Source organism: Sphaerodactylus townsendi, linkage group LG12 (genome assembly GCF_021028975.2).
Source record: "Sphaerodactylus townsendi isolate TG3544 linkage group LG12, MPM_Stown_v2.3, whole genome shotgun sequence".
Lineage (NCBI taxonomy): Eukaryota > Metazoa > Chordata > Lepidosauria > Squamata > Sphaerodactylidae > Sphaerodactylus > Sphaerodactylus townsendi.
Window position 1 is genome coordinate 40107925 of NC_059436.1, and position 23720 is coordinate 40131644.

Below are 23720 nucleotides of genomic sequence, written 5' to 3' on the forward strand. Positions count from 1 at the left end.
CTGCGGGCCAGACCTTCAGTCAGCATTCTCCCCCAGCTTATCTCTAACATTTTCTTCCCCTTTTGCTTAGGGAGGGGACAGCGAGGCTGTGCTGACCTTCTGCCAGAGTCTCAGAGGGAGATTTCTCTTGGCTCATTTTACATCAAAGTTTTGCAATAAGGGATCCTGTCTGGCCTGGTCTTGCATTGCTTTGTGAAGGGATGGTACATCCTGGATTGATTACATATGTTAATTGCATTACTCAGATGGACAAAGTACTTTGGGGTAACACAGATTTCTCTCCCTTCTCTTGCACACACCCAGCTCCTTTTGCTTTTAACAAGTTCACTCAAACCTCATGGTGGATAGTTTTATTGCTGGCTGTTTTTCTGCCTCAACCTCTTGTGGGAAAGGGGGAGTGAGCCTTCCCCGTCCTAGAAAGAGCAACGTTGCAAGGGTGTCCAGATGGATAAGGGCACTCCTAGATGCACTAGGAATCTGAAAGTTCACCCTCAATAATGCATTTTCTAGACGAACTTGATAATGGAGGTATCAAATGTTCTCTGCAGTGGCCAGTGTAGATGTTGCTAAGCAACTACAATATTGCCATCCTTCAAGCCTTCGTTTTTGTCAGTTAAGATGGGGGGAGTTTTCCAGACCAGTTTTGGTCTTTGAGGAAGGACTCATCTGGGCCAGGCTTGGCAGCAACCACTGAAAAGCCCAGCTGCTCAGTACTTTTCAACAACAGCCACCGCACAAAACATAGTGTATTGCAGTTGGTAGCATTTCAAACTGGGATCTGGGAGCCCAGGTTTGAATTCTTACTCCGCCATGGAAGCTCACTTGGTGACCTGGGGCATATTCCACATTCCCAGCATAACTGCCTCACAGGGTTGTTAGGATAAAATGGTAGAGCTGTAGGCTGCTTTGGGTTCCCATTGAGGAGAAAACCTGGGTATAAATGAAATAAAAAATAAGTATAGCTGGAGATGGAGGGTAGATAAAAAGTTGGTGGATGGGAAGGAGAAGCAAGTAAGGAAAGGTAAGGAAAGGAAATGGGGGCTGCCAGGAGGAGGGGAAGAGGAAACAGTCTGAGCAGGGATGTGCAAGGGAAGATGAAGTCCCCCACCACAGTGGCGTAGCACCAAGGGGATGGGGGCACAATGTGTGCTTATGCAGGGGCGTGGCCGGGGTGTGTGGCAGGGGTGCAGGGCAGTTCCCTCTCACTCCGCCCCTGCCCCACCATGAAACTTTGCTTTACCAGCCCCATTCAGAAGGTTCAATTGAGTTAAAGAAATGAGGCAGAGTATATGTTTGAGATTCAGGAATGCCGCTGCCTGTCAGTGCAGACAATATTTAATATTTTTGGACAAAGGGTCTGATTTAGCATAAAGGCAGCTTGACGTGTTCAATCACTTCACACAATATTTTTTTAATATTGAGTCATATTTCAACATACTGACATTCCCAGCCACCTAAAATGACACAGTCCAGGAAGAGCTTTACCACTTGATCCTGCCGAACATATAAACCAGTTCTTACTGAACTTTGTGCTGGAGCAACCATAATTGCTTATCCCCTTGGCCATTTTACCCATTCATTATTTTCTAACCCTAATCTTTTCTATTTGAATGCTTCCTGCCACCCTGGAATGACATGAAATGCAGCCTCTCCCCCAATGGCTTACAGAATAAGCTCTCCAAAAAACAAGATGTCCTGTTGTCCTACATTCAGAGGTGGGGAGGGGGAGTTAGCTGCGACCAAACTTTGTAATTGCAGCTGTGTACCAACAACCCACTCGGGCAAAACCATACAGAAATCCTGGCACACAGTGGAGCTGCTTTAATGCTCCCTTGCAAAGCTTCCCTGCTTGTTTAATCGTAGGGACTTCAGAAAGCTCAAGGTTAGGGTATTAGCATATTCAGTGTGTGCAGAAAAGCCAGTGGGATCAGGTGGCCTTGCTCTGCATTGACCTCCACAATGGAGCAGACCCATTATGACACTGTGCCCTCTAGTTAATGGGGAGGTTCCATAATCGATGGGGAGAAGTAATGCTTCTTAAATGTGTACGTGCTGCTTCTTTTATTTGCTTTTAAGCACCACCCCATGCTTGTTTGTTTTTTTGGTTTCACTTTTTTTTGCGCAAACCGGAGGCTTTTCTCGGGTTGTGGAAACGTATGTTTTGTTTGTCTGTGGCCCCCATCTCTAGATTTAAGTATCCACAGATGAGGCCACGTTGAGAATTAGATGTATTGACATTTATGTCCATATTATGTACACAAATATGTTGGGTATATGTGTATGCATATAGTGCAAAAAACCTGTGCAATATATTCATATAATGTATTGTCAAAGGCTTTCAAGGCCAGAATCACTGGGGTGTTGTGTGGTTTCCTGGTTGTAGGGGCATGTTCTAGTAGCATTTTCTCCTGACATTTCGCCTGCATCTGTGGCAGGTGAAACGTCATGAGGAAATATTCATATAATGTTTTGTGTGGTTTTGCGTGCATGGTATGTAAATAAAGCCAGTTGCTGGTAGCCTTTTTGGCACCAATGACTCATTCTTTAAAAGAAGTGTCTACTGTGCTGAATTTCTACCTTCTTCCTGCTCCGCAATTGCCAGTGCTCTTTTATTTGCCTTTGCTTCTGTGGCAGTGGGGGCTTGTACCCAACAGCTGCCTGTCATGCTAACCAAGCACAATATCAGTTTCCATTTCTTCAGAGATGGGTCCATGCTAGGAACTGAAAAGGGGCATCGTCCCTTCTCTCTAATAGGGCCTGAGATGAATTGATTTGGCACTAGGTTTGGAACAAATGAAAGAGGAAACTTCTTCACACAATGGAGACAGGGTGAGATTTGGAGCCACTGCCATAGACGGTTCTGAAAGAGGTGCGGCACAAATAAGCCGAGCAGTCACTCTTCGACTTGTATCCAGGATAGGAAAATGGGGCCTCCATGTTTGAAGGCCGTGTAGCGCTAATCCTTGCCTGTTGGGATCAGATAAAGAGGAGGGAGGCCGTGGCTCCTGGGCCTCTGCTGACAAGCTTTCCAGAGGTGGCTGGCTGTTGTTTCAAAACACAGGGCTGGGTTGGAGTGTCGTGTTGGCACATTTGTAGCCTTGAAAGCTGTAGGCTGCTGTGGAGCAGACAAAACTCCAAGCTAGCGGGACATCAACAACTTGAAGCCTTTCTGTGCCTGTTGCTAAGAAACTGTGCCTGTGGCAGTTCTGTCTTTGAAAAGATGAAACCGGTCTCGCATGTAGGGAGTGTATTTTCCCCATATTTTGTACTCCTCCCAAGCAAAAGCAGGGCTTTCACTGGCTGCTTCAACTTCTCTTGTACACTCTGATAGCGGATAGACTTTGCAAACATTCCTGAGTTGGGTGGGATGGTGTTTCCACTTTCCCAGATGACGTTGCCTTTCTTTTTTTCCCCATCCACCTTCCCGCCTCGACAGAATGTTGATTAGAGCTCAAGCAGGCTAAAAATAAAGGTGGGTTCGCACATCCACAATACAGCCAAGTACGAATGATTGCTTTTCAATTGTGGGTATGGTTTCGTGTAGGCAGTGACGTCTCTGCAACAGATGTTCTTTTTAACGTTCTGTGGCAGTCTGGAGGGTCAAGCCGGTTTTGGTCATGTTTCTAACTGCGAACAAATGGACAATCCAGAAATGGTTGGAATATATCTGGGAACAAGTGACACTGGACATTTTCGAAATAATAACAAAAAATAAACTGTGGCATGATAAACAGAGCGAAATTTTGAAGATATGGACAATATATGCGGACTGGATGAAAGAAGCTGGAGTCAATGAGGAGATATGGGAGAAGGGATTACAAAGAATGAACTTACTGCTGTTTGTTTGATAAAACTATGAAGAAAATACAGGGGGGAGGGGAAAAAGGGGAAAATGTATTGTTTGAAAACGAATGAAGAAGAGTATTAATATAAAATGGAATACTCAAATGACACAATAAAAAATTAAAAAAATATGTTTCTAACTGCACCTGGGAGAAGTGGAATTTGCCCATGGTTTTATACCCCATTGAAGTCCCTCCCCTCCCCATCCCCCTCAACTCCACCCCCAAAATCTCCAGGTATTTCTATTTCCAGCCTTGCTTTGCATGCAGCAGCAACAACAGCAGCATGGAATTCCGGGAAGGTGACAGTTAAAATCTGTTGGTGATGTTCTGTTCCCTCACACACTAGGAGACTCCCTGACTAACTAAAAGAAAGATGCTCTGTACACTGCTGTAAACCAAACGATATATAGAAAGTGCTCTGACTAGACTGAAAGATATTGTAATGCAACCAAACTGTAACAAACCATGAGCTGTGCATGTAACTACCGTGTTTCCCCAAAAATAAGACAGTATCTTATGTTAATTTTTGCTCCCAAAAATGCGCTATGTCTTATTTTCAGGGGATGTCTTATTTTTCCGCTCCACAGCTGCATGCTCTGGTGTTCTGTTCGATAGGCATGCTTCCAATCAAAAACTTTGCTACGTCTTACTTTCAGGGGATGCTTTACATTTAGCACTTCAGCAAAACCTCTGCTACGTCTTATTCTCAGGGGATGTCTTATTTTCAGGGAAACAGGGTATTATTATGTGATACTGTGTATATAATGTATATCTCTCTCTCAGGTTAAGTAAAGTTCTGCTTATGTTTTAATGAACTTCTGAGGGAAAACGGCTGGTCTTTTGAGAGATAAACTATTCTAATTTGATGTGCCGCACAATCCACATTTCCGCCCGTTACTTTGCTTGACAGGATTATATATACCAAATATACCTGTTGCCCTTCATGTTTTTGATGCAGGAGTGCCAAATACTTCTTTCATGTCGCTGTTTCAACTGTTGTTCAGAATAGTGTCTGTGATGGCTGTATTAGATTTCCAGTGGTCACCCAGTTGAAGCAAGGTTAGAGCCTGTTTTTCTGGAAGAAAATTCCACTGTAATCAGTAGGACTTTTTTTGAAGTGAGCATGCAAAAGATTGCATTGAAGAAGCATAAACTGAATTAAATGTACAGCTTTGGCGGTCAAAGCCGTTTGGGTTTTGATGCACAAATGCTTTGTATTCCTTGGCATACATGCGTTTGGAGGGGGAATGCTTCTTCTAAAATGGTTCCTGCAGTTTCAGTAAAAATTTCTTTCTTTTTTAATAAATGACTGCTTTACTAATTAAGGTCGCTTTTCAAAAGTTGGTCAGAAGCTTAATTACTTGATCTGATTAAATGTTGCAGCTATTAATAACATGATGATTATGAATTATATAGCATTTAGTTTATTTAATCTCATTACGACGTTACTGCCTGTGGGCTTAATTTTTTTTTAATACGGAGGGAGAAGAAGGTTGGACTGGGATGATGATCATAAAGGAAAAATCACAGATGCGACACTATGGAACAAATAAAGCACAGCAATGTAAAAGTAGAAAAATGATGATGTAGGCGGAAATCTGTTGTTTGGTCTTCTTCTAAAAGCCATTTTAAGAATAAGGCTAGGTTCAAAGGAGTTGTTTGCCTATTTAGCAGCAAATCAAATGACTGAAATGCTGTTGTGAATTGCAAAACTCCAGATATCTCCAGAGAACCCAGACATGCCTGCAGTGGTGTAATGCCAATGGGACAGAGGGGGTGCGACACCTCAGGTGGAGCTGCAGCGGAGGCGTGGCCTAGCCATGCAGGGGGCACGGCAGGGGCGTGGCAGGGCAGGCGCAAGCGGCCCCATGGCCACAGTTTCCCCTCGCTCTGCCCCTGTATGCGTGTAGTATCCATATTCACTGTAACAGCCATATCTACATCTCTGTCCAAAACTCTGCCTGGGAGCTGAGAAATTTCTCAGGAGCAGCAGTGGCGTAGGAGGTTAAGAGCTCGTGTATCTAATCTGGAGGAACCGGGTTTGATTCCCAGCTGTGCCGCCTGAGCTGTGGAAGCTTATCTGGGGAATTCAGATTAGCCTGTACAGTCCCACACACGCCAGCTGGGTGACCTTGGGCTAGTCACAGCTTCTCGGAGCTCTCTCAGCCCCACCTACCTCACAGGGTGTTTGTTGTGAGGGGGGAAGGGCAAGGAGATTGTAAGCCCCTTTGAGTCTCCTGCAGGAGAGAAAGGGGAGATATAAATCCAAACTCGTCTTCTTCTTCTATAGAAGATCCCCTGACAAATCAAATTGCAAAACATGTAGTGATCCAGAAGAGCTAAATAAACTCTTAATTTTGCACCTTGTTCTCTTTATCTTCTCCTGGCTGCTGGTTAACCGGTTTTAAGCCAAGACTATGGCTTGGTCTTTTGGTTAATGATAACTGTGTTTTCCTCATATGTCAGCAGCTTGAAACATTACTGTGCCCCTCTCTGTTTCAAAATGGCAGGCCATTTCTGCATCAGGCCTTAGTGTTCATACATAGGGTTTGACATGAATGCTAGAAGAGACAGCCACCTTTACCTCAGTGCCACTTGCAATGACTGGAAAGCAGGGCAAAGTACACAATTCAAATGTGCAATAGTTTTTGAAACCTTATCAAAATTAAAAAATTAAAGGCATTTATAAGATCTGGTTTTTATACCCAGGTTTTCTTTACCTGTTTCTCAAAGTGGCTTACAATCACCTTCCTTTCCTCTCGCTGCAGCAGAGGTAGGTGGGACTGAGAGAGTTCGGAGAGAGCTGTGACTGACCCAAAGTCATTCAACAGGCTTCATGTGTAAGAGTGGGGAAACAAACCTGGTTCTTCAGACTATATTCGACTTTTCATGTGGAAGAGTGGAGAATCAAACCTGTTTCCTCCAGATTAGAGTCCATCACTCTTAAGCGCTACACCATGCTGGCAATAGATATAAAATAATAAACCCTTGGGCGTGCTACTGAGGCAGAAAGTTGCTTTTTGAAGAACATGCTTCTTGTCCCTGAAAATCCCAAACCTAAGAACCATGACCACTGACTGTCCGCATAGCTGGGTTCCTTCATTTGCCCAGCCTCACCTGGGATTCAGTTATATGGTCAAGTTAAGGTGGGATGGAAGGTTTGGGAAGTGCGCTAAAACTGGTCTTTGTTGAGCAGGGAACAATTTCAAACAACCCCTTTCAAATTTCCCTCCTCTGGGATTCTCTGAGCTCTCAGAGGTTTGAGCAAACGGATCTCTCCTCTGCCCCTGTTTTCCTTCCATTTTCTCTCTGCTGCTCTTAGGGCTGGTGGCTCCTGGTAAGAAAACTGCTGGATATTTGGGGTGGTGCCTCTGGAGGGACCTCATCAGGGTGTGATAATGGTGGGTACCAGAAAATGCAGGTAGAGGAGACAAATAGAATTACTTATTAGAGAAGCAACCTCCAGTGTACAGTGGACCCAAAATAGGTTCTGTGTTTGAGTATTATTCGTTTTGTACAGCTATGTTGGTTTGGTTCTCTTCCACTGGACCCCTATCTTTTGGGGTGCTCAGAATGATCCGAAGGCACATACAGGAAGTCTCTTGAAAGCTGTAAGACCTACATGGTAGACTTCTCAGAAGTGCCAAGTAAATGGAGAGCCTCCTGATAAGAATCAGGCTATCTGGGACGTTATCTGGCAGCCAGTGTCAAATAACAGGTGTTATCAGATTTGGGACAGGGAGGATCTGGGTTCAAATTCTGACTCAGCCCTAAAGCTTAATTGATGAACAAGACCCAGCCTGTCTCACAACCTTGGTCTGCTCAGAATCACATGAGGGTGACAGTCAGCTCTGGAGTAGAAACAGGGCTGGAATGTGACAATACATTAATCACTGCTGTGGAATGGCTTGCCAGCTATGAATCTAACTGAAACGTGTTTCCCCATAATACCACCTTGCAGGTTAGCTGTGTTTCTTTCTGCTTTACTTCCTCATTAGAGTAGCTTCATCTGTTCTTCACAGTTGACATCTTTGGTAAAATGCAGCAATTATCGACTTGGGGATCGATCGACACGAAGCTGTGTGAGTGTGTTAAACTTTGGGCCCAAACTGTCAGTTTAATTTAAAAAAATGGTAGCTTAGCATTTGTGAGCTCAAGAAGTGTTCTTTCCGGCCCCACAGAATAAGTCGGGCTTTTTGTGTGCTGTCACTCAGGGGAATACAGGAAAATAGCAGAAGTATTCTGAGTTCTAGTTCTTGCTCTTGTTTTTAAAGGAGAGAGAAGCTGAAAGCCCCTACAAACGCAGTGGGGATGGCGATTTAGTAAACCAAAATCACAAAAAGAAACGGAAAAAAGCCATGTGCTTTTAAAAAATTCTTAATTTACAGATTAAAAAAGCAGGTGCATTTGGAAAAGTCAAATACACCTGGTGCTGACAAAGCTGAATAACCTATGGCTTTTTCGGCTTTTTAAATCCCTTTTTAGGAGCCGCGTGGCATAGTGGTTAAGTGCTTGCACTGCCACTCACACGGTCAGGAGTTCGAGCCCCCTGTGGGTCAGATATCCTGGCAGCTGGCTCATGGTCAACTCAGCCATCCATTTCTTGGTCGGTAAATGAGTACCTAGCTCATTGCTAGAGGGTAGAGAATAGCTGGGGAAAGCAATGGCAAACTACCCCACAAAAATGGCTTGCCTATGAAATCACTGCTCGCAGTGGTACCCCAGGGTCAGACACAACTGAAGGGGAAACTTAACCTTTTTAAAATCCCTTTTCTGGTCACCATTTCCCAGGTTCGTGTGGATTTGGGAGCCAGTGGGGGCAGGGAGATAATTCCATGCTGCATTGGGCAGGCTCAGCACAGGCTGAAGTTCTCTCCTCTGCCAATATTTTCCAAGCCCTCCGGGATGTGAGAAACTGGCAGGTGGAGGAGGGAGAACTTGGCATGGAGCTCACTTCCCCTCTGGGAAATGCCAGCAGGGGCAGTTGTACCTTCCCGCAGTTTCTTAAGCCCTTGAGGACATTTTCAGTAAATCTGAATAAAGCAGATACTCATTGGCTTTATTCGGCTGTTACTGACAATTTTCAGGTTAAAAAAACCCAGAACCTGAAATTTATTGAGCACGAGACGTACTTGCTCTTAGCTTAAAGGTACCTAAAAATGGGTATGGTAGAGACTTATAAAATCGCGCATAATGGGGAGGAAGTGTCTAGATCAGGGGTAGGGAACCTTTAACACTCAAAGAGCCATTTGGACCCGTTTTCCACGGGAAAAGAAAACACTTGGAGCCGCAAATAATTTTTGACATTTAAAATAAAGATAACACTGTATATATTGGGTTTTTTTTTAACCTTTTACTCCGCTCATTCTGAGAAGAGCATGGATGCATCCGCCCTGCTGCCTGCAGGGCGGGCAAGGATGGGGGCCAGTGGCTCGGCCTTGCCGGCCGCCGGGAAAGCGCCCGCCCCGCTTGAACGGAGCTGGCGAGAGGGGAAGCCTGCGGCATGTTGGTGCGCCCGCCCTGCTGCCTGCAGGGTGGGCAAGGATGAAGCTGGTGGCACCGGCACAGAGTAGACGCAGTGCAGGAGCAGAAGAGCAGCATGCATCTCGAACCCTATGAGTTCCCTACCCCTGGTCTAGAAGGAATCTTGTTTCCTGGGGGCGCTCAAGGAAGTTTAGCCAGCTGTCAAGGATCAACAAAAGAAAAATGAAAAATGTGTCATCAGCTTGTGGAATTCATTGTTGAAAGATTTGGCAATGTGTTTAAAAGAGGACTGTTTGTGTAACATATTGTCAACCTACACAGCTGATCTGCTGACTTACAGCCAGTAGGATTTTCAAGGCAAGAAACACTCAGAGGTAGTTTGCCATTGCTTTCCTCTGCATAACAACCCTGGTATTCTTTGGTGGCCTCCCTTCTAAGGGCCACTCCCCACTCACCATAAGCCGTGGGGGCACCTCTTTAAAAGACACGAGGAGGATGGACGTTCCCCACGTCACCAGCGCCCACTGCACAGCTGCCCTTAATTTGCCGCTCTCCCACCTCCTTGTCGCGCGGCAAATTAGCTCCTCTGAAAAGAGCAACATTTTCAAAAACCCTTGGAGGTGCCGCGGGGGGGGTGAAAGGAACCTTGGCTGTTTACACATGGCTGATTCGGCTCTGACGCGCGGCTTCCGGTAATCAGGAAGCAGGAACCCGCCATTTTCTTTAGGGAGGGTACTCCTGCCAGAAAGTGCTTCGGAAGGTGAGGCGTGTGCACAACAAGGCGTTACCAACATTGCTCTTTTTTTGCTTTCGAGCTGCACTGGTTTGGAGGTTGGCAAAGTGCTGGTGAGGAGAGGGTTGTCGGCGGTGTAAAGCGAAAGCGATGTTACTTTCATTTTTCTGCCCAAGCAATTTGCAACAGGTAAGTGGCAGCGTCAGCATGTTGCAGGCGATGGCAAATATGCGTTCAGCTTATCCAAGCCGAACTTTTTAGGGTCAGCCAATCAAAATGGAGCCCCGCTTTCGGCTGGCTGCAACTCCCACGTGTAAATTATGCACACGCGTGCCAGCCAATCAGAACGCTCGATTGCCTCTTTGACTCTTGATGTGGAACCCCGCACTATTTCCTGAATGGAAAATGAGTGGGGAACAAATGTCTCCGTTGTCAAAAGCCACGGAGGCTTTTCTACGAGGGGTCGCTGCGGGGTTGCACTCAGACGAGGTAAGTGGGGAGTGGCCCTAAGTATTAACCAGAGTCAATCCTCCTTAGTTTCTGAGATCTTGTGAGATCAGACCAGCCTGGGCCATCCAGGTAAGAGAAAGGGATAGAGGTGCTAACAGAGGAAAACCCAGCAGTAGCTACTACCGGTAGCTGTGGTGTCTGAATTAAGCCTTCATATTTAGAGGCAGCATATCTCTGAATATCAGTTGGTATTTGAAGGGCACTCTCCATATGTCTCTGAGAGCCAACTGCTGTCTTCGGGCGATCATTGGTTGGCTCTCCCACCAATGATGTAACTAGCCTGTCTGGCATCCATTATATGGACATTTTGTGTCATCTAGCAGGTTTCTCATGATAGATGACATGGCACTTAGAGAAAAGAAAAACTAGTATGAGGGTGTTGAACAAGACTGGCAGCCAGGGGCATACCACCCAGGGGGACATATGGGGTCAAAAGTCCCGGATTGTGGCCATTTACTGATGCGGGGGCGGAAAATTGTCCCCACACCCCTCCTCCTTCCCCTCAAATCCATACCCTGACTTCAGGATCTGGTACAAAAAAAGTTGTTTGGTATCAGCCCTTGGAATGTAGCTTTACTTGGGAAGGAATTTGGATGCAGAATTTCCTTCTGGTTTTGCATAAGATCTCGGAACAGGGTCCTACAAACAAAGATAAGAGTCTTTGGAAGATGGCACAATCTGCATTTTCTAAAAAAGAGGGGAAAGAACTTAACCCTTCAGAACTAGCTTTGAGTACCTAAAAGGTCAAGAAACTGTTTAAGGGGCCACTAAATATAAAACTACTAAATATCAAAAACACCAATTTATTTATTACCAAAAGAATCGTCTACATTTGTAAAAGACCCATAATCATCTATCTTATACTTATAGTATCACAATTATAATACACAGGAGGGTCCAATAGGATACTTTTTTGACGCTTAAAAACACACATTCTGACCAACTGGTTTTCCTCAGCAAATTTGCTCCAGACCAGAAGAATTTCCTATGACTGTGGCATTATAAGATTTTGCCCTAGCTAGCAGAATTGGGCATGATGGGCACATTGTATTATACTCTTGGGACATGACTGTGTGGTGCCAATTTAAACAACTCTTCAACATTACAATTGCAATTTGTAGTCGGGTAGTTTGACACAGTTTTGCTGTACTACTTTTGATCACTGAGGAAGGCCAGTTGGCTGAAACATGACTGTTTTTGAAATCATCTACCAGTGTGGATTATTTTAATTTGTAATAGATACATGTGTGTTTTTGATATTGAGTCGTTTTATATTTAGTGACCCCTTAAACAATTTCTTGGCCTTTTAGGTACTTAATTCTGGCCAGAAACTGGCAAGGAGGCAGCTTTCCTAGCTACTTGTGAAGTTTGTAGATTTCTGCCTTGTGCTGCATTGCCAGAGAGTGGTTACCAGTGCTAGTGCATTGTGGATCCAAGAAAGGCTTATACTTGCCTGTTTGGCAAGATTTGTTGAAGAGGAGGAGGAGTAGCAGCAATAGCAGCAGCAGTAGTTTGGATTTATACCCCACCTTTCTCTCCTGTAAGGAGACTCAAGGTGGCTTACAAGCTCCTTTCCTTTCCTCTCCCCACAACAGACACCTTGTGAGGTAGGTGGGGCTGAGAGGGTTCCGAAGAACTATGACTAGCCCAAGGTTGCCCAGCAGGAATGTAGGAGAACACATCTGGTTCATCAGATAAGCCTCTGCCACTCAGGTGGAGGAGTGGAGAATCAAACCCAGTTCTCCAGATTAGATTAGAAGAGCTCCAAGGGACTTGACAGGTGCTGGCCAAGGTTCATCTTGTTCCCCAGCGACATGATTGCTTATTTTTCTTGATTCTGGGAGGCAGAAAGATTAAATAGCGAGAACTGTTCTATGGAAATCTGTTGATGGAAGAATTTTATCTTCTTTTTAATGTAAAAGAATTCACATCACTTCTCCTTTTCAGAGGAGGAAGTTGTAAAGGTTGTGTTTGGCGGGGTGTGTGTGTTGTAAACCCAGAAATGTGTATAAAGTCTAGGGCATGTGTTGTTCAAAGCAATGGAAAACTGTTTACTCACAGCCATCCATCCAGAATGAGTTTGCCTGAAGCCAGAAGTGCAATTCTGCTTTTCCGTCTGTGCATCCTCTTCTCCCATTAGGTCATCAGGCAAACTGTTCAAGGATGGTGTAGCGGCCGCAACTGTCTGAATCAAGCAATCTGCATTTAAAAAAAAATACATTGGCAACAAAGTGCTCTGTGCTTCTGCAAGAAATCTGCCTAGGCTTTGATGGCTAGCATTAGTGACCTGGAGATGCTTCATTTCATTCTTTTGGGTGCAGAGGAGAGCTGTAACCTTTCCCCCGATCTGTGAAGGTGCAATTCTGCTGTGAAGCTTTTGTTTGGGAGACTGAGTATGCATTTAGAATTCTTTTGTCCTCAAAGGAAGGACACATGAATGGTTAATGCTGCTGTTTTCTGGTCTCTATTGAAAGCTTATTTCTTTTTGTGGTGCAAGAGGGAGGGAACGTCAGATGGACAGGTTTATTTCCCTGGAGCGCTCACGCTTGTGCATCAGGTATCGAGCATCAAGGAAGTCCAAGCTTGCTATCTAGGGGCGCACGATGGGAAAGTGCCTCAGGACCTCTCTTGCCTTTGAAAACCTTTTGGAAGGGGTGCCGATGGGTGCTGTGTTGCTCACCGATAACTTTTCTGGCCCCTGCCAAACATGTTTCAGAAGTGGGCAAAACCAGGTATGAGTTTTGCCCAACAAGGTAGCTGACTGGCTGTTGGAAATTTGATTGACTGTGCAGCTATGACGAAGGGAGGGGAGAACTGCGCCCGGGGCACAAACTGCACGTGCACACCTTTCCCGCCCCCGAAATGTCTGTCCCCTGAAACGCCCCAGCCCTGCCTCTCTACGTGACTGCAATGGCGATGCCTGGGACAAACTGTCTTGGATGTCCCCATTGCAGCTACGCCCCTGCTGTGCAGATTCTTTTCAATGTTGCTGCCCTAAAGGCACAAGGATCTGTACTGTGTTACTAAAGTTAAGTTGTAACCATCAGTTTTTGACTGGCTCCGCCTCCCGCAGCAGCCATTTCATGGCAGCCATTTTGTTGCTGCACCTATCATGTTGTGTCAGAATTCCGGAGTTGGGTTGACTTGGCTGTGACAGTTTACACACACGTACACACATGAGTAAAAGGCTAGATCTCTTCATTTCAACGGATGGGATAAGACAAGCTTGTCTCTCTCCTCCACCCCTCATGTGAACAGTCAGTTTAACACCCTCGATTTCAGCATCAACGTAACTGATTCATAGCTCACTCCATTTTGATTTGTGTGCCTGTGTAGCCACTGAAGGGTTATCTTTTCCGGGAAAGTTCTGATTTTGGAAGGTCGTCAAAGCTGTTTGCTATTTGTACACTGGGATTTTGTTTTTTAGCCCTGAGTGATAAGTTCAGAACTGGTCCTAGAACTTGATACAGTGAATCTCTGGTTTTTGCCTAACCCTGAAATTAAAATTTCTAGTCCTCAAAATTTTGTGCCAAGAAAAAAATTTTGTGCCAAGAAAAACTGAGGCCTCCTCCTTAAAATCCTGCAGTTGGGCTGAAATGGCACTTATTCTTAGCAATGATGTACCTTTCTTGCCATGGGAAAGAGAGAGAGCTACCGTGTTTCTCCGAAAATAAGACAGTGTCCTATATTAATTTTTTCTCCCAAAGATGTGCTATGTCTTATTTTCAGGGGATGTCTTATTTTTCCGCTCCACAGCTGCATGCTCTGGTGTTCTATTCGACGGGCATGCTTCCAAACAAAAACTTTGCTACGTCTTACTTTTGGGGGATGTTTTATATTTAGCACTTCAGCAAAACCTCTACTATGTCTTATTCTCAGGGGATGTCTTATTTTCGGAGAAACAGGGTAAGTGTTTTGCATGGGAGGGGTCTGCATTAGTGGGTACTGTGGCCAGGAAACACCAGCAATGACACAAAGTCTTTCTGTTGTTTAACCCTTTACATTCTTTACACCCAGCTGTCATCCATGTTGACTCATCCGTTGGGCTTCCTTAATGAGCAGGCCAGCCGCTGGAGTCCTTGGAGAGGAGGGCCCCTAGATTGTTCAATAATAGGCACTGTATTCAGTTGATATCTTTATTAGGAAACAACATCAGGAATAAGCATTTGAACTTCTATTGCCAGAATTAAGCACAAGCAGGAATGCAGCCTCCAATATACCCCGTTACCACCCACATGTCACCCCACCCCTGACTACCAGTTCCCAAGGGGGGGCACCCCTCCAGTCCCACGAGCCAGAGATGAAGTAGCCTCCCCCCAGGATCAAAAAACCTACATTCCACACTACTGACAGAGCTACAACATTGGGTATCTAATGAGCAGATAAGACATTGCCTGAGAAGCAAAGTGAAAAAACATAAGCACAGCAGGGAGAGGAAAATGAGAAAAGAAAGGTTCCCACATCTGAACAGGAGACATGGCAGACTCAGACAGGGTCTGATCATGATATTCTGTGCCCTTGTGGTTGCCTTCAATGGAGATCAGCCTCATTTGAGAAAATGGGTGTGAAATCTGAGCATGAAAGCAAGGATGACATGCCCGGACAGCCCCTTTTCCGTTGACAGTCAATATTTTTAATGCCAAAGAGAGAGCTCAGCATATGTTTACATTGGTCCACATTTCTGTTCCTTGGATCTGCCCTGTAGGGCTATATTGCCATGATTGCAGACAGCTGTTGGGACAGAGATGGCTGGCACCCTTCTGCTGCCAAGATCTTCCTTGGCACAGAACCGTTGCTTTCCATTTTGTTTCATGTGGCAGATTCTGTGGCTTAGCATTCACTGACGGAAGAGCTACCTGGGAGACCATCTTTGATTATTTTTGGTGAAAACATTTGCTCCAGCCTTCCTACCAGGAAACTGAGATCCATTATGTGCAATAATAAAGCCAATAAAACATGAAATATATTTAAAGCTTAAAAAAAATATCCAGTAAGAACCATTTTATGCTTGCGGGCTTGCGGATAGTGTAGGATCACTGACTATATTTTGATTAATAGCTTGCTGGAAAATGTTCTCCTGATAGCTAACATTCTCTGCTCAGGTTTTGTGATTCAGCTGCTGTCAACATATCTTAGTCCAAAAAAAAGGAGGAAACCCAAACAGAATATTTAACCCTGAAGCTGACTCCACAAATCTGAGTCCAGTACTACCGCCACTGGTCCTTTAGTATGTCCTTGAAGCTAAAGAGCAGACTTCCAGCCTTCCTGAAAATACAAAATCAGCCCTGCAAGGTAGATCGCTTGCAGAATAAGTTTTCACAAAATAATTAGCTGAGCCCTTCGGGGGAGGGCGGTTTATAAATAATAATAATAATAATAATAATAATAATAATAATAATAATAATAATAATAATAATAATAATAATAATAATAATAGTACATAGTCAAAGGGTCTATTGAACCTACCTAATTCAGATTGAACTTACCTAAAATCAGAATCAGAAAACATCTCCAGATATGATTAAGGGAACTGTATTAAAATTGTTCTAGAATACAAATTGCTAGGTTGGGTAGTCGTCTTTTTGGCGAAAGATTTGAGATGGTCAGGGGCCCATTGACGAATCAAATTGTTGCCTGATGACCAAAGGCAGTTCGTACCCAGTTGCTGACCAGGTGACCTTTAGGGTCAGAACGCGATAACAAGGCAGGATTTACACAGCAGCCACAAACCCTCCTTTCTCACAATGGCACTGCAATAATTTAATCAGCTTAATTGCCTGGAATGGTGCCAGTTTTTACAACCGTGAGGTCCCAGGGAGTGAAGCGTGGGACCATATTTTAGTTTCCAGCATTTCCGTTTTTTGTCGGTTGTTAAAGGTCAGAGCTATGGTATTTTTGCTAATACCCAGCACAGTTGAATTTGAGCAGGCTGTAGCAGTGGCGTAGCGCTAAGCGGGACAGGGTGTGTGTGTGATGCACTGGGTGCTGCCTGCAATGAGAGTGGCAGGGGCGCAGAGCACTTTTGTACTTGAGGCGCGAGGATTCTCCCTGCAGCTCCAGCCATGGGCCTGAACCAAACTTTGGAGGAACAAGAAATGGTTGTGGAACTCAGTTCCTTGACAGTTGTCTTTGGGTGTCCCCCATTAAATGCTTGGCCACGCCTCATCCTTCTCCACTCTGCTTGCTTCTGCGCATATAAGCATCTGGAGGGTCTTTGCATGCATTATGGTCTGGTTGTGTGCTTCTCCGAGCTCAAGAATCACTTTGAGCTCTCTCTGCCTAGTAAATGAAAGACCACTTCAAAAACCTCTATGCTATTGCCAGGGCCTCTGGGGCAGTCTTCTTTTTTTACGGGAGTAGTCAACCAAAGCATGTCCAGCCCACACGGTGAGCCCTCCTTAAGTCTCTCTGTTGTGTACTGCCTGTTTAAGAGGCTCACCCAGATGGTTTCTGTGCAAGCAGGTGAGTGGGAGGGAAACGGTTGTTTTGCTTGCTTGTCAGTAACCTGCTGAAGTATTGGACCTACTTGTTCTGTTTACCAGGCCAGGACCATCTGGGATTAGCGGACCAAAAATGGCAAGATCTTAGTTAAAGACGACTCTGTTGCCTTTTCCAAGCTGTGTTGTCTACCTTGAGGTTTAAGTGTTAACAAACCATTACATTTAACCATTAAGTTGGGGTTTTAGCGTTAAACCATTAAGCTTCGTGCTTCATTGTGCTCCACTGTGTTGTATTCTCAGGCAAGGTTAGCAGCGGTGCCAGCAGCTGAAGGAGATTTGCCTTCTATGAGTGTTGCCTGTGGGATCTGCTTTTACTGACAGATGCACAAAGACTCTGTGGGCCTAAGTTATGCTTTCCCCGGGTTCATCCCTGGGTCTGTTTGCAGATGTGTACTGAAAGCACCCTGTTTCTCAAGCTCATGCAGCCCTGATGTGGATCCCAACCTCAGCATGCAGGGAAAGGGGACTCAAACCTTCCTGCTGTGCTGTTTTCCTGACTGAACACACATTGCACATGTACATGGGTACATCTGTTTGTAAAAACCAAGCCAACATGCATTCACTTTATAATAGAAAGTAGGTGCTGGGATCTGGATAAATGTGTAGTTTTAATCATATGTCCATCTGCACACTTGTTGAATGTAACATGAGAATCAATCAACACACGGAAATACGATGTATTCAGGTTGTATGTGAAGTCATTGTGATTTGTAAGTTGGGTTTTGGCTCCTGAGGCTGTTAGAGGGCCAAAATCGATGTACAGTGTATCACTTAACTCTCACAATACTAGAACCAGGGGGCATTCATTGAATATGCTGGAAGGAAGAATTAGGAGTAATAAAAGGAAACACTTCTTCATACAACGTGTGATTGGTGTTTGGAATATGCTGTCACAGGAGGTGGTGATGGCCACTAACCTGGATAGCTTTAAAAGGGGCTTGGATAGATTTATGGAGGAGAAGTTGATTTATGGCTACCAATCTTGATCCTCTTTGATCTGAGATTGCAAATGCCTTAATAGTCCAGGTGCTCAGGAGCAACAGCCACAGAAGGCCATTGCTTTCACATCCTGCACGTGAGCTCCCAAAGGCACCTGGTGGACCACTGCGAATAGCAGAGAGCTGGACTAGATGGACTCTGGTCTGATCCAGCTGGTTTGTTCTTATGTTTGTTCTTATGTTCTTATGTATAGAGAAAAATCATGTTACGTTCAAGCGTGTGCAGATAAATGTGTGACTGAAACCCCACATTTAACCCTGGTTTCATTTGTAACGTGAATATATGTCGACTCTTTCTTACCAACAGATGTACACACATACATGTAGGTTGCATGTGTGTCCACTGTAGTGTGAAAAGGGCTTGCGTATAAGGTGATCACTCATTCCAGAGTTCAGCTGGTAAAGGACAGGGAAAGAAATGCAGACTGTGGAGAGTTGCAGTGGCCCCAATCCAGATCATAGGTATCATTTTTATCCTGTTAATCCTCAGGAGTCGTTTCTCCCTTTCTCTTACCACAGAGTTGTTAGGGAGAAGCAAGTAAATTTATTTATTTATTATTGGATTATAATCTATGCCAGAGATGTCCAGCGCTGGTCTTCCAGATGTTCATGGACTACAATTCCCATCAACCCATACCATCATGGCCAATTGGCATGCATACATACATAAAGCTGGCATACATGAATGGCCAATTCGTACATACAAGCTGTATGTATGAAGAAGACAGGGCTTACCTCTGAGGTGAATAATTTCCATCTTAAATGTTGTTCCAGATGATTTCTTTGGTCTTGATGGGATTTTACTCATGGCTAACTTGAGCTGGATCATGACTACTGTTTTCTTTTTAGTAAAAAAGTAAAAGACATTTGCCATTTGGGGTTTGCCTGGTCTACCTTGTAGGGCAGTTGTGAGCACTGCTGAGATGAATGAAGACCGACATCTTGAATGCTCAGTAGTACTGTAAAAAGACCCTAAATGGACATTCTGATGAACTGAGAATCGTGACTGGCAACTTTCCTTTTTCTTTTTCTAGCCATCAAGGTGATCTGCGTGGGCTCCTGTGGGGTGTCGAGCAAAATCAATGACACGGCGTGGACAGTGGAAGAGCAGTACTTCAACAGCACCCTGTCCCTGGCAGATAAAGGTATGGTAGAAGGAGGGGATCTGTGGATATCAAGGTTTCCTTTTGACATAATTTGTGACCTGGTGTCAAAGAGGGTTGCAATTAGATGACCCAAGCATCGCCCTTGCTAACGAAGCAGCGAAAGGATGCCTGAGTCGATTCAGAGCCACAGCTCTACCTCAAATCCACCACCACCACCCCCCCCCCATAATTATTGTTATTGTGTTGGGGAAAACATTGGACTTGCTTTTTAGTAAAAAGCTTGTCTGCCTTTCAGTGTGACATTTGCCACTTAAGGTTTTTCTGGTTTACTGGGCGGAGCGAGGGGAAACTGCACCCAGGGCACAAGTGCGCCCTGCGGCAGCGGCACCGGCCCCGCTATTGCCCCACCACGGCTCCACCCAGGCAATCACTCGTCCCCATTGGCCGTACGCCACTGCTGGTCTACCTTATAGGGCAGTCCCTCCCTGGGTAGGCACTAGGACCTAGGTGGAGCATTCTGCAACAAAGAAGGTCCAGCATATTGAGTTGAGGAATACATTGTGTACTAACATCATTTTATGAGACAGAGTATAAGGGCAGAAGAACAGGCAGGGCAGGTGTGCTGGCAACCTCGTTGTGCCTGTTTCACACAAGTGCCGAGCATAGTGCCATGCACTGACTGGAAATATGAAGCAGTTTTGGTTTTTTTAATGCAGGCTTCTAGCTTTTACGGCTACAAAGATATGTATGCAACCAATACTCAAGTCTCAAAAATCCGAGAGGAGACCAAAAAGATTTGAAGCAGTTTGGAGGCAGAGCTTCCATGGATGGCCTGCATACTCCTCTGCCAAGGGACAGTCCTGTTGTACCGCAAAATGGTTACCCAGTGACTCCCAGAATGCACTGTGCCAAGGCAAGCCGACCTTGCAATTGCATTGAAGTAGTGCAGGAGCTGTAAGCTCTTCAGGGCAGGGATTTGTTTGCTTGTGTTGGGTTCTTTGCAGCTTGCTCCCTAGGAAGGGACCCATTTGCCTATCAAGGCCTTGGCATTTTTATAGCAAGCGTTGGGCTTCCTTTGTTTGCTGTTTGTGCTGTGAATGTATATGACCTTTCAGTTCTTTTGAATGGAAGGCAAGCTATGAACAGGGTAAATATGAAAAGCACTGTGTACATGGTATGCATAAATTTGTATCCACAATTGAGGACCGCGAGGCCCCAAGGAAGAGACGAGACGTGGAGATTTCATCTGGTGGAGAGAGCCAGTAGCAGGAAGCGCGGGATCCCGTGATCCTGGCAACTCTGCCGTGTGCTCGCCCCTCGCACCTTTTATTAGGGTTTCACTGGGGGCGTGTAAAGGGGTCGGGCAGGCGGGAGAGCGGGAGAACGGGAGACCATCATGTGATGCATGATCTCATCGGGCTGCTACGTGCGGGAGGAAGCATCCGCGTCTGGGTCTAATCCTCACCTGAGGGCAAGAGCCCTTTTGTCCCTTTGTATGGGACACCTGGTGACCGCGAGTCAGGCAGTTCATGACCCGTGACTCACGGGGGAGCAGGGGTTGGGGGAGCGTGTGCGCCCAGAAGGCCGTAGCCGGCACCCGCATTCCAAGCGCTCTCTCTACAGTTCTGCTGGGTTCGCGGGCTCACCCCTACAGACCACGAGGAATTGGAGAAGGGGAGGACGATTCAGAGGCTGGCTTCTCTTTCCCTGCCTCTTCTTTTGGTGATGCTCAGCTACCGGTATTTTCAGTGTGCCACCCCTCTATCTAAAACATGGTCAGTCCTGATCATGTTGTCCCCATCAATTTAAGTTAACTTCAACTCATATTTTCCCAAATACCCCAAATAGGTAGAGAACTCTGCCATAGTGGTTCTAACCTCCAGGTCAGTGGTGGCGAACCTGCGGCACTCCAGATGTGCATGAACTACAATTCCCATCAGCCCCTGCCAATTGGCCATGCTGGCAGGGGCTGATGGGAAGTGTAGTCCATGAACATCTGGAGTGCCGTAGGTTCGCCACCACGGCTCTAGGTAGTGGGTGGAGATCCCTTGGAGTAAAGGGCTGAGTCTGCCTATCATTGGGTAGCACAGTATCATTCCAGAGTAGCAATTGTTTGCAACTGGATCGCTGTAGTCCCCAGTTGGTCTTTATTAATATGGTCATAAAGGTAAAGTTTCCCCTTTAGTCGTGTCCGACCCTGGGGTACCACTGCAAGCAGTGATTTCATAGGCAAGCCTCTTTTGTGGAGTAGTTTGCCATTGCTTTCCCCGGCTATTCTTTACCCCCTAGCTATGAGCTAGGACTGGTACTCATTTACTGACCAAGGAATGGATGGATGGCTGAGTTGACCATGAGCCAGCTGCCAGGATATCTAACCCACAGGGGGCTCGAACTCCTGACCGTCATAAGAACATAAGAACATAAGAACTAGCCTGCAGGATCAGACCAGAATCCATCTAGTCCAGCACTCTGCTACTTGCAGTGGCCCACCAGGTGCCTTTGGGAGCTCACGTGCAGGATGTGAAAGCAATGGCCTTCTGCTCCTGATGCTCCTGAGCACCTGGTCTGCTAAGACATTTGCAATCTGAGATCAAGGAAGATCAAGATTGGTAGCCATAGACCATATGGTCATAACCAGCACAAATCACAGCAAAATTCAAAACAGGAAAAAGAAATAGTTAACTTATTTAAGTGAAATAATTGAAGGGAAATACAAATTAAGTAGAAAAATAATAAGGTTGTTAAAATTCTATAATATATAGCTAACAGTTTGCACTGTCGGTGATTGGCGAATGTTACAGACTGCTATACGGAACTTCACAGTATATGCCAAAACTAGTGGTATTACATTGATAAGTAACATATATGTGCAAACTGAGACTGATCGACTAGGATACCTACTAAGCAAGAGAAAAATAGAATGAACCTCATGATAGAAAGGGCAAAGTCCACACAAGAAAAGCAAGTTGCAAATAGGATTCGTAACAGTTCCTTGGCAAATATTGGGAGACATGGGGTGGAGTTTGGGGATGATGGGATGTCACTTTAGGGTGAGAGTCTGGGAAGGCCTCCCCCAAATTTCTGATGCCTTTACCATAGAGACTAGGAGATATTCATAGACAGTGATTGGGGGGAGTTTTTCTCCTGTTCCTCAGGACTTGGAAATTGGAGTGGGGGGCTGGTAATTCCCTGGGGAGGTAAATGGAAAAGGAGCTGGAATTTTCCAGGGCAGGAAAATGGGGGCCTAGTTGTAAAAGATTGCTATAGTGCACCAATAGTACATTATTCCAGTTTGTGTGGCTCCATGAAGATACTTTGGTAGTAAAGGTAACATTTCTCTTGTGCATTCTCCCCTTGCAAGGATCAATGTGTATTTGTATAAGGGACTCAGGGAAATTTCTCCTCCATAGCCCTTCCTTGCATCCCTTATCTGTTCTGCTGGGTTTTTTTACAAGGTTTTCTAGTAAATAGGTAAAAGTAGTGGAATGGTTGCATGGAATTTCTTCTCGAGCGGACCTGCCTTGTTTGGCACAGACTTGACCCACAAATGGAGATGCCTGTTTAGATAGTACTTGGCACTCATGTGTGCTAGAGGGCAGACGGATCTGGCTTCTCTCCAAACACTCTGGCTGTGAATGAATGTTGTCTTCCTTTAGCTTGGCGAAGGGTGCTGGACGGTGGGGGGGGGGGGCAGCACAAATAATTCATGAGGCATCGATTTGAAACCAGCCGGCAAAAACAGTGGGGCTTTGTAGTAAATGTGTGCGGAAGGAGATGGGGGGATGGGGCAGGGAATTTCAGGTGACTCACCCAAAAAAGTAGGAAATGGGAGGAGAGAGGGAGCAGCCAAACCAGTCTGACAGCTTCTTCTTTACAGGCCCTGTGGGGGGCAGCGGCGGGGGCGGGGGGGCAGGACACAATGGTTTTAATGCATTGCATGTTGAAAGACTGTTGTAGCTCATGTCTCCAGACCAGGGGTCCCCAAACTACGGCCCAGGGGCCAAATGTGGCCCCCTGAAGGCATTTATCCGGCCCACCAGGCATGGCGGCGATGGCTCCATTCATGTGCAGTGGGGGCTCGAGGGAGAGGAGGAACCGGCCCCAACAGCCGTTGATTGCAGTTACATGATGGCACCCCCAAATCTCCATGAATTTTCTGACCCATAGTTGGAAACCTTACATGTGGCAACGCCTGCTCCACCTTTCCCTCTCGGCTACTTCATGTGTTGCTCTCAGGCTTTCTGTTCCGCCTCACTCCCATTGGCATCAGCCAGGCTGGCAACTCGCTCGCTGGCTGCTAGGGAGAAAAGAACCCAGGAAGATACCTGATCCTGGGTTAGATGGAATGCTTCATTGGGGAAGTTCTGCTTTTTTTTTTTTTTTACAGGGGAAGGTATTCCACAGCCTCCCCAACAATATTTGGAGCCCACCCTGTACTTGACATACTTTGGTCACTGTTCTAAAAATAGACCATGACAGAAAGGCTGAAAGGTGAAATCAAACATTTTACAATCATTTGTGCATAGGAATTTGTTCATAGTTTT

General features: G+C 45.5%; 1 protein-coding gene across 4 annotated transcripts in view; it reads left to right on the forward strand.

Annotated features, from left to right (window-relative positions):
* ARRDC1 (arrestin domain containing 1) overlaps nucleotides 1–23720 on the forward strand; it is a 71935-nt gene that overhangs the window by 18458 nt on the left and 29757 nt on the right. For all 4 annotated transcript variants that reach the window (XR_007245952.1, XM_048513335.1, XM_048513336.1 and 1 more), the window contains exon 2: nucleotides 19105–19215. Coding sequence is in view for 3 of the 4 variants with exons in the window: in XM_048513335.1 (XP_048369292.1) it covers nucleotides 19105–19215 (111 nt within the window). In the remaining variant the exon portion in view is untranslated. The remainder of the gene's footprint in view (nucleotides 1–19104; nucleotides 19216–23720) is intronic.